This window comes from Elephantulus edwardii, unplaced genomic scaffold (assembly GCF_000299155.1).
Source record: "Elephantulus edwardii isolate Elephantulus edwardi_28Jun2011 unplaced genomic scaffold, EleEdw1.0 scaffold00003, whole genome shotgun sequence".
NCBI lineage: Eukaryota > Metazoa > Chordata > Mammalia > Macroscelidea > Macroscelididae > Elephantulus > Elephantulus edwardii.
In genome coordinates this window covers 41,498,757-41,512,846 of record NW_006399753.1, presented here as the reverse complement: position 1 = coordinate 41,512,846, position 14,090 = coordinate 41,498,757, and the positions used below count along the sequence as shown (strand labels likewise).

The 14,090-nt window shown below is 40.1% G+C and overlaps 1 protein-coding gene across 1 annotated transcript in view; it reads left to right on the top strand.

Annotated features, from left to right (window-relative positions):
* The first annotated feature begins 1,523 nt into the window (after positions 1-1,523).
* Positions 1,524-14,090, top strand: part of KDELC1 (KDEL (Lys-Asp-Glu-Leu) containing 1) — a 17,846-nt gene continuing 5,279 nt past the window's right edge. Inside the window, exons 1-7 of the mRNA XM_006879399.1 lie at positions 1,524-1,832; positions 3,229-3,434; positions 8,018-8,223; positions 8,388-8,465; positions 10,478-10,650; positions 10,776-11,013; positions 12,934-13,143. Coding sequence (XP_006879461.1) covers positions 1,651-1,832; positions 3,229-3,434; positions 8,018-8,223; positions 8,388-8,465; positions 10,478-10,650; positions 10,776-11,013; positions 12,934-13,143 — 1,293 coding nt within the window. The 5' untranslated portion in view covers positions 1,524-1,650. The remainder of the gene's footprint in view (positions 1,833-3,228; positions 3,435-8,017; positions 8,224-8,387; positions 8,466-10,477; positions 10,651-10,775; positions 11,014-12,933; positions 13,144-14,090) is intronic.

Genomic DNA, 14,090 nt, shown 5'->3' with positions numbered 1-14,090 from the left:
GCCCGGGGCGCCGCCTCCGCGCAGCCGCCTTACAGTGCGGGAGGCGGGCCGTGCTCCCTCACAACAGAGAGGGCGCTAGGGCCCCCGGCTCCTTCTCCCTCCCTCCAGGTCCGGAAGCTGGAGTTCGCGCTCCAGGGAGGGAGGAGGCTGGGGCCGGGGAGGGAGGCGGGGGAAGGTCGGGGCCCGGTAGTGCAGCAGCCTCGTACCTGCCTGCGTGCGTTCCCTGGTGGCAAAAGGTGCCTAGGGTTACCAGGTGAAGAGGGAAGCTCCCGATCCGAGCTTTCCAATGAGTCCATATCACTAAAGGATAATTGTTACAATTAATATAACACCCCTGCCGCGCCTTCCGGCCGGGCCTGCTTTAGGGAAGACTATCAACATCCGTGAGCCTTTAGGACTGCTGATGCTTTCGAGAGAGGAAAGAGGAAAAGGCGACTTGGAGGCAGATTCCTGTGCAGACAGACTTATAGCGACCTTTCTGCACCGGTGACGGCGTGTAGGTGCAGCTATCTATAGCCCAGGCCTTAGCGAATGTGGCATGAAAGCACAAGACTGCGCTGTAGTCCCAGGATTGACAGGGGCATGGCACAGTGAGCTGAGTTCACGAGCACGCTATTCCTTCCTGGAGCGGTTCTCCCCCACTCCGCGGCAAAGGCTCTGCAGGCCTCATTTCTTGCCGGGAAGGAGACATGAATGCAATGGGCGTACAGCGGTGGACGAGCAGAGAAGGAGATGAGGTCTACAAAATAGGCGCCTAACATGGAAGAGGCCCCACGCTTTCCCCTCGGGAACTTGGGGGTGCAGAGCGCGTATGCGGCCAGCCGTGGTCTCGGACACTGTCCACATTTGGGGGCACCTCCGCTCCCTGTCCTGGGGGGCCGAGTACGTCCTGGGACCACAGATCCCAGTGTGTGGAGACCCTGACCACCACACGCCTCCGTACCCCCAGAGCAAGCCGGGAAAGCGCCTGATGGTCGTGCCCAACAGTCGACAGATAACATTGTACAAAACTTTTCCCGTCAAGATTTATACCTGTCTTCCTCGCACATGCAGAGAACAGAAGCCCATAAAATAAAATCTTACTAGTTGCATCTTCAAACCTGTATCTATCTCTATTGGGCATGAAACCAGTGATTGGAAAGTAAGAATGATCAGAGAAAGCTGGGTAAAATCCGGAATGAAATCCGCTAGCCCAGTCGCAAACTACATCTCCCAAGAAGCCCACGGCGCCCGGACGCGTGTCCAGCTCACCGTCCACTTGGAGAAGGTCTTACTAAACTTGGCCCCAACACTCGGGCCAATCGCCTTGGTTTTCACCTTGGTCTGGAACCGGAGGGAACTCACCCCCCGAAGTGATGCTCCAGTTACAGAACTAAAGAAGTATATTTTTGTTCCACCAAAGAGGAATCGCGCGTTTCGTATCTGTTTCAGAGCAACGACTGGCATCCTTGACAGCACGTCAAACCTCCGGCTGCGGCTTTCCAGGGGGAAAGTGGAGATCTGCATGCTTTGCACTTCAAGCACTACCTTTCCGAGGCAAATTTGCTGCTGTAATTGGCAAACTTGACCCTGTCGAAACCGCGGTTGGTCTTGGCTACAACTTACACTGCTGTCTTTATCGGTGAATCATTTCGACAGTCCGAGTTGTAAATGTTTATCATTTTGATGCTTTACTGCTGCTTTCTGGGAAGGGTTCCAGCGCTTGCCGAAACTGGTGGAGCGAGGCAACTGAGCCCTGAGAAGAGCGAAATATGGGGACTTGGGCTAAAAGCAAATGTCGTTCTTCCCGCCCGTTATTTCTATATTCAGGCTGTGGATACAACAGGGAATAAGTAAGTTGAGAAACGACGCCCTGATTGTCCTAATTTTGTATTGTAGTAAAAATTGACTATTGTTTCCGACCGAGAGCTCTTTTCTCCACAGCAGTTCAGATACAGGGATATTTGGCTATTGTCTGCATCTGGTGGTTGTGCCAGTTTTCCCTGTAACAATCAAATATTTGTGATAGTTTTAGAAATAATGCCGAGATAGCATTATTTGGGAGAGGCAGCCAGTGCACCACTATTTAGCTGAAAGTGCTTTTCCTAACAATTTTTCACAATAAACAGCTAAAAGAATTTAAACCCAATGGAAAGAGACATGTTTGGTCGTCTGACTTCTGTTGCTGTCCTCTATTTTCAAGTACACATCTGCAGATAAGCTTATTTTGAAACACAAAGAGAAGCACATTTTCAAACTTTAGAGCTTAAAGGCAAACTAGCAAAGAATGAATCTCTTATATGTGCTATAAATAAAGGTTTATTTCATTTTTTAATAAGTTCAGTATGTTAAATTTGTCCATAGAACTCATTTTTATAAGTCATCATTCTGAAATAATTACCTTTTTATTGATTAATAGTAACCATGATCTCTGGTTTCCTAGTCTGTAGGGAGTTGCACTGCTAATCCAAAGGCTTTCCATCTCTGGCCACACCAATCCACCAGCCACTCTGGGAGAAAAGTGAGCAGTCTCCACCCATGAAATTTACAGCCTCTGAAAACCAATGGAAGGTCCACTATGAATGGAATCTGACTCCATAATGCGTTTTCAGTTGAGACTGACCCTGTATATTTGGTATAAAGCAAGTGTTAGGAATATTGTTGCCAAAGGAAAAGAGTTGGAAAATGTCATCTATATTTATTTATGAATAAATAAATTTCAACTACAAATAGCACTCCTGGGGAAATGAAAATACAGTATTAAGAGAAAGATTACTCCCTCCAACAGAACTTTTATACAGCAGTTCACTTATGCTGCTCTTTTCCAAAGATAAGCATGAGGTAATGAATTAAGAATCATTGAGCTAAATTTTTCCAAAGAAATTAATAATCTTTGGAGGCACTATCTGATTGCATATTTTCAAAAGTGATGGGCATAAAATAGCAAGTTAGTAAGGATATTTTAATACACAGAGAATGGGAGGAGAAGTTTTATGTTTACATAGATTAGAAGCCTAACACATTCCCTTGTGCTTTTCTGATGAAATTCTGTTACATCATTTTAACTGTTGTAATTTTTTAAATAAAATCTCTATAATCTATCACTTTTGATGTTAAAAGCAGAAGAAAAAAGCATATGATAAGAGTGGAATATGGAGAATATCAAAGTTATCAGACTGAAAAGCACAATAATTGTTCCATAATAATATAATAAATATAATATCTATATTTTATCACTTTGTATTACAGATTCACATCTTCTCCAGGTGAAAAAGTGTTCCAGGTTAAAATCTCTGCACCAGATGAGCAATTCACTAGAGTTGGAGTCCAGGTATTAGACCGAAAGGATGGATCCTTCATAGTAAGATATAGAATGTATGCAAGCTACAAAAATCTGAAGATAGAAGTTAAATGTCAAGGTCAACATGTGGCCAAGTCCCCATACATTTTAAAAGGTATATTGTAATATAATGTTAAAGCAACATTATTTTTTTAATTTCAATTTAAATACTTCATTTGTTTATCCTCTCTCTCAGTTGCTCTGAACAATATACACAACAGCATATACCCCAGTTGAACAATTTCTGCATGTAACTCTGACTGGTAACTCTGGTTCTCTACTTGCAGTCTTTTAAGTTGATTTTACTTTGTGTATTTCTCTGTCTGGATCAGATTCTGACTGTTGTCATGTATCTTGATTTTTGTTGAGCTTTTTTTTTTTATAATATTTCTTTTTTTGTAATCATTGTTATACTTTTTTTTTTGCCCCCCCAGCCCATAGCAGTGCACCCCTTGTTCCAGATTGTAAGGCAACATTGTTTTAAAATGATAACATTATTCCACTAACAAAAATAACTCAGCATGGGGTTTTTTTTTTGGTTGGTTCCAGTCCTCCTGCCCTCCTTGCCCCCCAGTGAAAGGGAAAACCTCAATCTTTTTGCTGTTTTATAGCTAGCCCTCCAGTAGAGGAGACTGCCCTTCCAGTGGATTCAGACCACCAGAGAGGTGTTCCCTATGTGTTAGCAGTACAACTCCCTGCATCAGGACCCCCAGAGCTGCTAGTAAAATACAAGAATTACAATTTTATTTTTTTTAAGAATTACAAATTTAAGCAGATATTATCCTAAAGTAGATAGAGCTCAGGTGGCTAGTCTTTATGGACCTGCAAAGCTACCTCAAAGACCATGCACCTCTCTGGTGGTTTGAATCCATCAGATGGGCCATCTCTTCTGCTGGAAGGTCAGCTGTGAGTTGACTCCTGATTTAACATTAATGAGTTTGAATTTTTCTTTCATAAAGACAAAGTTAGGCAAGGGCTCTCTGGTGGCCTAGTGGCAAGAAGCTGCCTTGCAATCTCAAAGGCATGTGGTTCGAATCCACCAGATGCTCTGCTGGAGGAGAAAGGTTAGTCTCTTCCTGTGCCAGTTGGATCCAACTAAATGGTACACAATGAGGAAAAATAAAAAGAAAGATAGGCAGTCTCCTTCCATGTAATTTTCAGCTTCAGAAATGAAATAGAGGTTCAGCTGTAAGTCTGTTACTAGACAATGGTGATGAATTTGAGTTCTTCTAAAAAGCCTAATAGAGAGTATTTTTTCTCTCTAGGAAAAACATTAGTGAGAATAATCAAGCTATGTTGTTGTTGTTGTATATTGTTGAGTCAGAACTGACTCTCCAGCATCTTTTCAGAGTCTATAAATCGCTCAGGAGGAGATTACCTGTCTCTCAAGGAACACACGGTAGATTAAAATTTCATGTATTTGGGATGGCAGTGCCTTATCACTCAGTCATCAGAGTTGTATCTATGGCCACATTAACTGCAGATGTGTGACTTAAGGTTAGATCACTGCAGGAAAGGAGAGAGTTATAAACAGAACAGTGAAAAGTTCCCTAATAATTTTACCTCCTTTCCAAGGCCATTTATACAGAGGATTCTTTGATGTTTTCTTAATGTGGTATGACACCATAAATTGGTTACCTGGCTTCTTCCCGTTAGAGAAAACACTATTCAAAAATAGTGGGAAAGTAGCATTTTATTTTTTTTTTTTTTTGTTTTGGATTTCCATTCATTCATTGTTGCACTCTTTCCCCTCTCAACCCTCCCCCCCAGTACACTCCCCTCTTGGAAAAGTAAAAGAAAAATTCTTTCATTGGTTTACCATCCCTCCCCCCAGGTCCAATCCACTATGCAGCCTTCGCTCTGGATTCCCATCATGACAAAAAATACCTAATCACATATCCCTTTTAAATAGTTTTCTCTGTCATCTGTTTCAATGCAGTATACATTATTTAACCCATCTTTCTCAGTCTCCCCCCAACCCCGATGTCAGTCCTGTTTTACAACAGTGGCATCATGCAGTATTTGTCCTTTTGTGACTGAGATACTTCACTCAGCATAATGTCCTCCAGGGTCACCCATTTTGAATAATATTGCATGAGTTCCTTGTTTTTCAATGCAGTGTAGTATTCCATTGTGTGAATATACCATAGCTTTTCTCGCCATTCGTCTGTTGATGGGCACTTAGGTTGATTCTAACTCCTTGCTATTGTGAACAAAGCTGCGATAAACATGGGTGTGCATGGAAAGTAGCATTTTTAGAGAAGCACAAATATGCCTCATGTCATGAGAAGCAAAGTAGCCATTTAAAAAAGTGTTTACATTTTCCTATAATCTACAAGGGTAGTTGTGGTAATCTAGTGCGTAAGGTGTTGCCTGCCAACCCACAGACATTACGTTTTAATCCACCAGCTCCTCCACTGGAGAAAGATAAGCAGTTTCCTCCCATCTGATTTATAACCTATGAAAACCCATTGGAGAGTCAGTTACGGATCAGTTGTGAATCAACCACAGTGAGTTTGAGGGTTTTTACATCTCACTAGGATGATATGGTACAGTGTAACCTGGAAGCCTTAAAAAGATACTGGATTTTCAATTACTGCTTCGGACAGATCAGAATCTGAGAATTCATGGAAGAAATGACAGTAAAATCTCAACTGAGATTGTACTGTACTTTATTTGCATTATTTATACAGACATGTTGTTGTCGTTATGTGCTTTTGAGTCACCTGCGAATCATAGCACAACAGCCCTAACCCCTGCTCTATCCTGTGCCAATCTTAATTGTCTCCGACACGCCTATCCACATTACCCCAGTCACTGAATCAATCCACCTCATAGGGGGTCTTCCTTTCCTGTGCTGTCTCTTCACCCTCCCAAACATGATGTCCCTCTCCAAAGACTGATCCCGCCTTACAGCATGTCCAAAGTATGTCAGATGACGTTTTAGAATCTTGCCTCCAAGGACCATCCTGGCTTCACCCTCTGCAGGATGAACTTGTTTGTTCTCCTAGCAGTCCATGGTATATTCAGTATTCTTCTCCAGCACCACAGCACAAAAACATCAATTTACCTTCTGTCATCCCTAGTCATTGTCCAGCTTTCTGATGCATACCAAGTAACTGCAAAGACCGTGGCCTGTATCAGGCACACCTTAGTCTCCAGACTGACATCATTGCTCTTCAGTACTTTGGAGAGGTCTCTGACAGCAGACTTTATCAATGCAATTCGTCTTTTAATTTCCTGGATGCTGGTACCAAGAATGTTAATTGTAGAGCCAAGCTAACTGAAGCTGTTGACAATCTCAATCTCTTCATCATCTGTCATGATGCTGCCAATTGGCCCAGTGGTGGGAATCTCTTTTCTTGATGTTGAGCTTCAATCCATATTGAAGGCTGCAGTTAATTAGTAATGAAATTGATTATTTTGAGGGTTATCTTTTATTCTCTGTAATTCTTCTTTAACAATATCAAACATGATGTATCAAACATGATGCTTGTTAGGTGTTTCTAATTAATGTTTTATCCTATTGAGGAAAACACCTTAGACACTTTTTGTTGTTGTGTACCATTGAGTTGGAACTGTTCCATAGCCAAACCTCCAGTGGGTTTTCAAAAACAGTAAATCTCATGGGAAAGATTGCCCATCTTTCTCCTGTGGAGCAGTGGTTGGACTGAAATTGTGTGTCTTTGAATTGGCAGCATGATTTCTTACCACAAAGCTGCCAGAGTTCTCTTAGACACTTTTAGAACGTATTTATATCGAAACTCTACAACAGAGGTGGAGAGGGTGGGAGCATAGGGGTGAGGATGGGTGGGTTAATCATCATAGGGTTGCATGATTTGATGGGTGGGGGGCGGTGAAGGAAATGGGAAAGAGCCAGTGTGCAAAACAATGTATACAAACTATGTAAACAAACCAGTATAAAATAAATAAGTTAAAAAAACCGATACAACACAGTCAGTGCCATCAAATTGATTCCAACTCATAGCAACCTTCCATCTTGGAATGCTGGTAGTTTTCAACTCCCCCAGAATCTCCCGGCCTCCTGGTGAGCAGCACATCACACTACAGACTGTACCTCCAGTGGTTTCTCAGTCATGGCAACGTTCCATCATTGGTTTCTGAGATTCTCTGCAGTAGCTTGTGGATTCAAACCTTTCCATTAACAGACTTGTGCAGCTAGGGCTCCTAGTTTGTATAATATTTTGTACATTGTCATCAAGTTGGAACCAACTCATAGCTGACCCTCTTGTGGGTTTTACGAGGCAGTAATCACACAAGAGAAGATTGCCCATCTTTCTCCCACAGAGCAGCTGGTGGCTTCGAGCTGCGTGCCATCAGGATTGCAGCACAGCTTTTTTCCAGTAGACCATAGCTCCCTACTCAGTCCTGAAGGGTCACAATGAGTCAACTTGACCCCCCAGCAGTGGGTTAGTTTTGGCAGCTGTCTTTTAAATTCATGCACATGGGCCCAGTTATAAAAATAACACACGACTTTATTGTAAAAATCTATCCAAATAGATTATTAATTTACTAGCAATTCCCTAGCATAATAGAAATGAATAGAAATGTGTTTTCTTAAAAATATTCTTCCTATATTCTAAGGTAAATCTGTGAATATCTTTCTTAGATATTTGTTATCTGTTTCCAATGCTGTGTGAAATTATGTGTTCTACCTTGTTACTTTTCTATAATTAGGACCTGTTTACCATGAGAATTGTGACTGCCCTCTGGATGATAGTGCAGCCTGGCTACAGGAGATGAACTGCCCAGAAACCATTACTCAGATTCAGAAAGATCTGGCACATTTTCCTACTGTTGATCCAGAGAAGATTGCAATAGAAATCCCAAAAAGATTTGGTCAAAGACAGAGCTTATGCCACTACACCTTGAAGGATAACAAGGTATAATACGTGATTAAAGTATTTCTCTTCATTGATCTTTTTGGTCATTTAAATATAATTAACTAGATAATTTTATTAAAAAGAATTGTAATGAACGTCATTGAGGCACCTTTTCCTCAGCAAAGTCTGTCAGTGCATCTAGACTAATGTGAATTCTCTTTTAGGTTTACATCAAGACTCACGGTGAACATGTAGGTTTTCGAATTTTCATGGATGCCATACTACTTTCTTTGACTAGAAAGGTAAGTATTTATTTTCTCTTAGGCATAATATACAATATCAGACAAAATTTTACAGTAGAATTAGTTTAAATAAAAAGAATAACAATAGAAAAAGTTTTCTACTCATGACTATTCTGAAAGTTTGTTGTGTAGGAAAATAACTATAATGAACGTATTTGGATACTAAACTTTGGGTCAAAAGAAGTCTTGACTTACACTGAATTGTTCTGATTAGTATAATGTGATTTAGCAAGGTTCTGGTAAACATTTAAATGACTAAAGGAGAGCTCTGGTGATGTAGTCCATAGGGAGTTGCACTACTAATGCAAAGGTATTTCTTCTCTCATGAATCCTGTAGTGCACCAGCAGCTCCTTGAGAGAAAGATGGGTAATCTTCTCCCAGGTGTCTTACAGCCTTGAAAAACTGCTGCAAAGTCAGCTATTAATTGGTTCTAACTTGTTCAGGTTTAGCTTATTTAAGTGACTAAATTGAAAAACTATCCTAATAAATAGGGAGCTCTGGTGGTTTGTTGTTGTTGTTGTTAAGTACCATTGAGTTGAGCATGCTCATAGCAACCCTATGAACAAAAGACCTGAACCCTGTTCTATAAGTATCATCACTTCTCTACATTCATAGAGTTTCCAGAGACATGCTGTTCAGGAAATGGATGCCACTCCTGCTTCTAAGACTGTCTCATTCTGGGAGCTCCACCAAATACTGTCCACGAAGGGTAACCATTATGGCATTTGACATGTCAGTGGCCCAGCATTCAGAGTCACAGCAACCCCAAGTTACTTCAGTACAGCAAATTAACAGACCACTTAGTGCTGAATAGCTTAGAAGAAATGTTCATCCCAAACACAATTAACACCAGACCTGATTTGTTAGGCCTGGTAGCTTAGGGGTAAGGAATTGTGCTGCCAACCAAAGGTATATGGTTTGAATCTAGTAGCTGCTCCTCAAGTGGACAATCTATTCCTGTGTGATTTGCTGCCTCTGAAAACCCTCTGGAGCATCAGCTAGGGGTCACAACACAACAACAATTCCAGTAAATATTCTTGTCAATTGTCCAATAGCTGATAATTGAATAATTAGTGTACACATGTTGCTTGAATTGCACATTGAAAATAACAGTTTCTCCTCAAGGTTTCAAGACATTTTCAGTCAGTGCATTGTAAATTTAAGTAGTTTTATTTTATCAGTTATCATACTTCCTCTAAGCTGAAATACCAGACTGTAGCAAGTTTTTCTTGCTCATCTGTTTTAGTCCATAAAAAAAAAAAATTAAGACTGTTCTTCAGAATTCTGGTTTCTCAAGATGCTTCACAGAGAGACCAACACAGTTCTTAGAATATATCTTTTGTTTTAAAATACTCCAAGCATTTTTCCTGGCTAGGTAAATTAGGTTATTTCAACATTTCCATGTCATTTGTCAGTAAAGGGAACTTGCCAGTTAATGGTGCTGGTGTTGAGCTTTCTTTAATCAAATTCAGCCTCCACCATCTAACTGCTGTATTATTTTTGAAATGGAAACATCTTACTCATCAACAGAAGACTAAGTTTAAAGTGTTGTTATTTATAATTCTTTTCCTTTCTTTCTTGTCTGATCATTTAGAGTCTCTCGGCAGTTTTGGACTACAGATTACCTTTGCTATTTTATCTTTTTTATAGCAAATTTATTGGCAAAGTGGACACTGTGTTCTGAATAGTTGCTCACTGTTCAAATTGAGGTAATTATCATTACCTAAACCTCTGGTGGCTTAGTGATAAGGAGTTATGCCAATCCAAAGGCAGGTGGTTTGAATCCACCAGGTCCTCTACAGGAGAAAGAAGGGCAGCCTCCTCCTATGTAATTTACTGCCTCTGAAAACCACTACAGGGTGAGCCATGAATCAGCTCCAAGTTAATGGTACCCAATAGCAACAATGAAGCTTATAAGATTGACCTTTCATTTGAAATTTATTTGTAATTGATAAATCCATAATATTCTCCAATAAAAGAAATGTTCATGAACTCATGATCTTTTTCCTAGGTGAAGATGCCAGATGTTGAGTTTTTTGTTAATTTGGGAGATTGGCCTTTGGAAAAGAAGAAATCCAGTTCAAAAATCCATCCGATCTTTTCCTGGTGTGGCTCCACAGATTCCCAAGATATCGTGATGCCTACCTACGACTTGACTGACTCTGTCCTAGAAACCATGGGCCGGTGAGAGACAGGTTACAGTTGCCCCAGAGCATTGATTTTTCTTTCCTTCATGAGTTCTATTCTAACAACATTTGTGACGTGATGATGGTTTGGGAGGAAAATCTGTTGCACTTTCTGTCTTCTAGAGTAAGTCTGGATATGATGTCCGTGCAAGCCAACACAGGCCCTCCTTGGGAAAGCAAAAACTCCACAGCTGTCTGGAGAGGGCGAGACAGCCGCAAAGAAAGACTTGAGCTGGTTAAGCTCAGTAGAAAACACCCAGAACTCATAGATGCTGCTTTCACCAACTTTTTCTTCTTTAAACACGATGAAAGCCTATATGGTCCCATTGTGAAACACATTTCATTTTTTGATTTCTTCAAGGTATGACATCATCTATAGCCAGTCTTTCTTGTTTTCCCAGATACCTTAATTTGTGCGTAAATAGCGCTTTGATGGAGGGAAATTGAGGCCCATAATTTATTAGATGAGGGAAGCACAAAACTTGGTGCATATCTAGGCTCTATGGTCCTTGGTATTGTGGGAACCTAGTATTATGGTTAGTACACAATATTGATACTAAATTAATATCAAGGATATTTGGGAGCTGGAAAGGGTGATAAACATTTTCCAGCTAATTCTCAAACAAATCTTCAGATCTTCTTTTATTAATAAGTACCTGTAACTGATTTTACAAACACTTTTTATCCCACAGTCATAAACAAGACAAGTGAAGAAAGATATAAACTAAGTATCTCTTATTAGGTCTTCCGATGGAGGAGTAAATTGAAACTCAACCAAATGTTCTGCCAGGAATTCTGGTGATAAGGAATAGCTTTCTGTATCTAGAATGTTGTAGCAAATACTCTTTTTCCTGACAGTTCCTCTCTTCAAGGATTGGGACAATGCCTTATTCACTAATCCACTTGAGTGGTTTTGAAGTCCCATCCACTGCCATCAAGGTTAATTCTGGCTCATTAACTCCAAGACAGAGTAGAACTATCCATGGGTCTCCTAGGGTTGTATCTTTACAAAAGCAGGCTGTCACATCTATTTTCCTACAAAGTAGCTGGTGGATTCAAACCTTTAATCATTTGGTTATTGTTGTTAATTACCCCTGAGTCAGAACCATCTCATAGCTGACCTTCCAGCAGTTTTTCAGAGGCTGTAAATCACATTGGAGATCATCAGCCATCTTTCTCCCACATAGCAGCTGGTGGATTTGACCCATGTACTTTTGTGTTGGCAGCACAGTTCCTTACCACTAAGCTACCAGAATTCCCTCAACTATTTTGCTAGCAGCTGAATATTTTAACCACCAGGTATATAGAGAAAACCCCAAACCCACTGTTATCAAATGGATTCCGAAGAGGGCAGAAGTCTTCAGTACGTTAAGGTGTGAATGATTAGCAAGCTCTGTTTAAGCCTGTATAGACAGTCAAGTTTCCTTTTTGATGTACTGTATGACAGTGTATAATAACACTAAATAACACTATAAATTGTCAATATTTTTTCTACATATCTCAAAGATTTTTTTAAAATTTTTTTTTATTTTATTATTTGTGTGTGTGCATGTACCGTCAAATCAGATCTGACTGGTACAGGAGGAGATTGTCCCTCCTTCCCCGGCAGAGCATCTGATGGATTCGAACTGTGCGCCTCTGGATTGCAGTGCAGCTTCTTGCCACTAGGCCATCAGAGCTCCCCAGATTTTTTTTTTTTAATGAGTGATCTAATAAAGCTTATAGTGGCTATCTCTGTACAGGTGTGTTGCATGATTTCTTTGCTTTAATCCTACTTGTTGACTTTTCCCTAGCTAAAGATTATTAATTACCACAGTTCTATGAATCTTTTTATTCACAGATTTTTTTTTGCCTCAGAACTTGTTATTTTCCTTAAGACATGTGTATAACCATCTGTTGTTTAAAAAAATACGGTTAATGTGGCAGAGAATGTGACATCATTAGATTCACACATGCACTTAATAAAGTAGTGGCAGAATTACAAAGTCAAGAATAAATGTAGCTTTCCTTATATTGTAGCCTTAGAAGAACAGTTTTATTATTTTACTGCCTACTTCAATTGATTGTTTTTTCCTTTATAGTATTTAGGGGAACATTAAAATGCATATTTAGCTCTCGATTAGTGTGTTATACAATAGCAGTTATGAACTCATAGGTAGAGAGCAAGATCTGGCCAGTTTGTATGTGAAGATGGAGAGAGTGTGGTAAGGGGGAAAAGGTAAAGAGAGCAGAACAAAAGGAATTTAATTGAAGTTTTCAAACCTTACTGATTGCTTTGCAGCATAAGTACCAAATAAATATTGACGGCACTGTGGCAGCATATCGCCTACCATATTTATTGGTGGGTGACAGTGTTGTGCTGAAGCAGGACTCCATCTACTATGAACATTTTTACAATGAGCTACAGCCCTGGAAACATTATATTCCGGTTAAAAGCAACCTGAGCGATCTCCTAGAAAAACTTAAATGGGCGAAAGATCATGATGAAGAGGTAAGGTCAGTCTCCTAATAGGTGTATTTGCATCACATTCACAGCTATTGCCAGCAAGTCAGCTCAGACTCTTAAGGACCTAACAAGGGAGCCCTGGTGGTCTAGCAGCAAAGAGTTCCACTGCTAATTTAAGGGCCAGCTGGTTCAAATCCACCAGATGCTCCGCAGGAGAACCCACTAGAGTGTAAATTATGTGCTGATTCTGACACAATGACACATAAGAATCCTATAAAACAGAGTAGAACCACCTGGTAGGGCTAATCTTTACGGAAGTAAACTTCCTTATCTTTCTCCTGCACTATGGCTAGTGAGTTTGAACTGCTGACCTTTCAATTAACTATTGAGAGCTTAACCACTGCACCTCCAGGATCAGTAACAGGTTAATTTCAAAAGTCATTCACCAGGGAAGTTTTCATGATTCTCAGATATAGACTCTTATCTATAAATGCGAAGCTACTTACCCATGAAATAAAAATTATTCTAATCCTTTTCAGAGTGAACACAGACATTGAGTCTTAAATGTCTCCATATGAAACAAATATTAAACTTTGACCTTAATATTATTCTCTCTCTTTCAGTCAGGTTATTCTGAACCACAAAAACTTCCTTTCATGCAAATATGCAAATTAAAATAACCAGTTTGTCAGGAAAAGTAATTACTTATGCTCTAAATTTTTGAGGGATTACATAAAACTAATCCCCAGACTATCTCTGAAATTGTTAAAGCAGCGAATTAAAAACCATTTTGCATGCATGTTACTTCATTAAGGTATACCTTCTCACCAAGGCAGCCTTAATTCTAGAAAGAAGGCTTTGGATTTAATTCTGTTCTACTGTCACATCTGACTGCTCAGACATAACAGTTTTTTTTTAAAAAACTCCCTTTTATTTGGATAGAAATTATGTTAAATATTCCCTTTACCACAAAAGACTTCCCGCCAAGATAG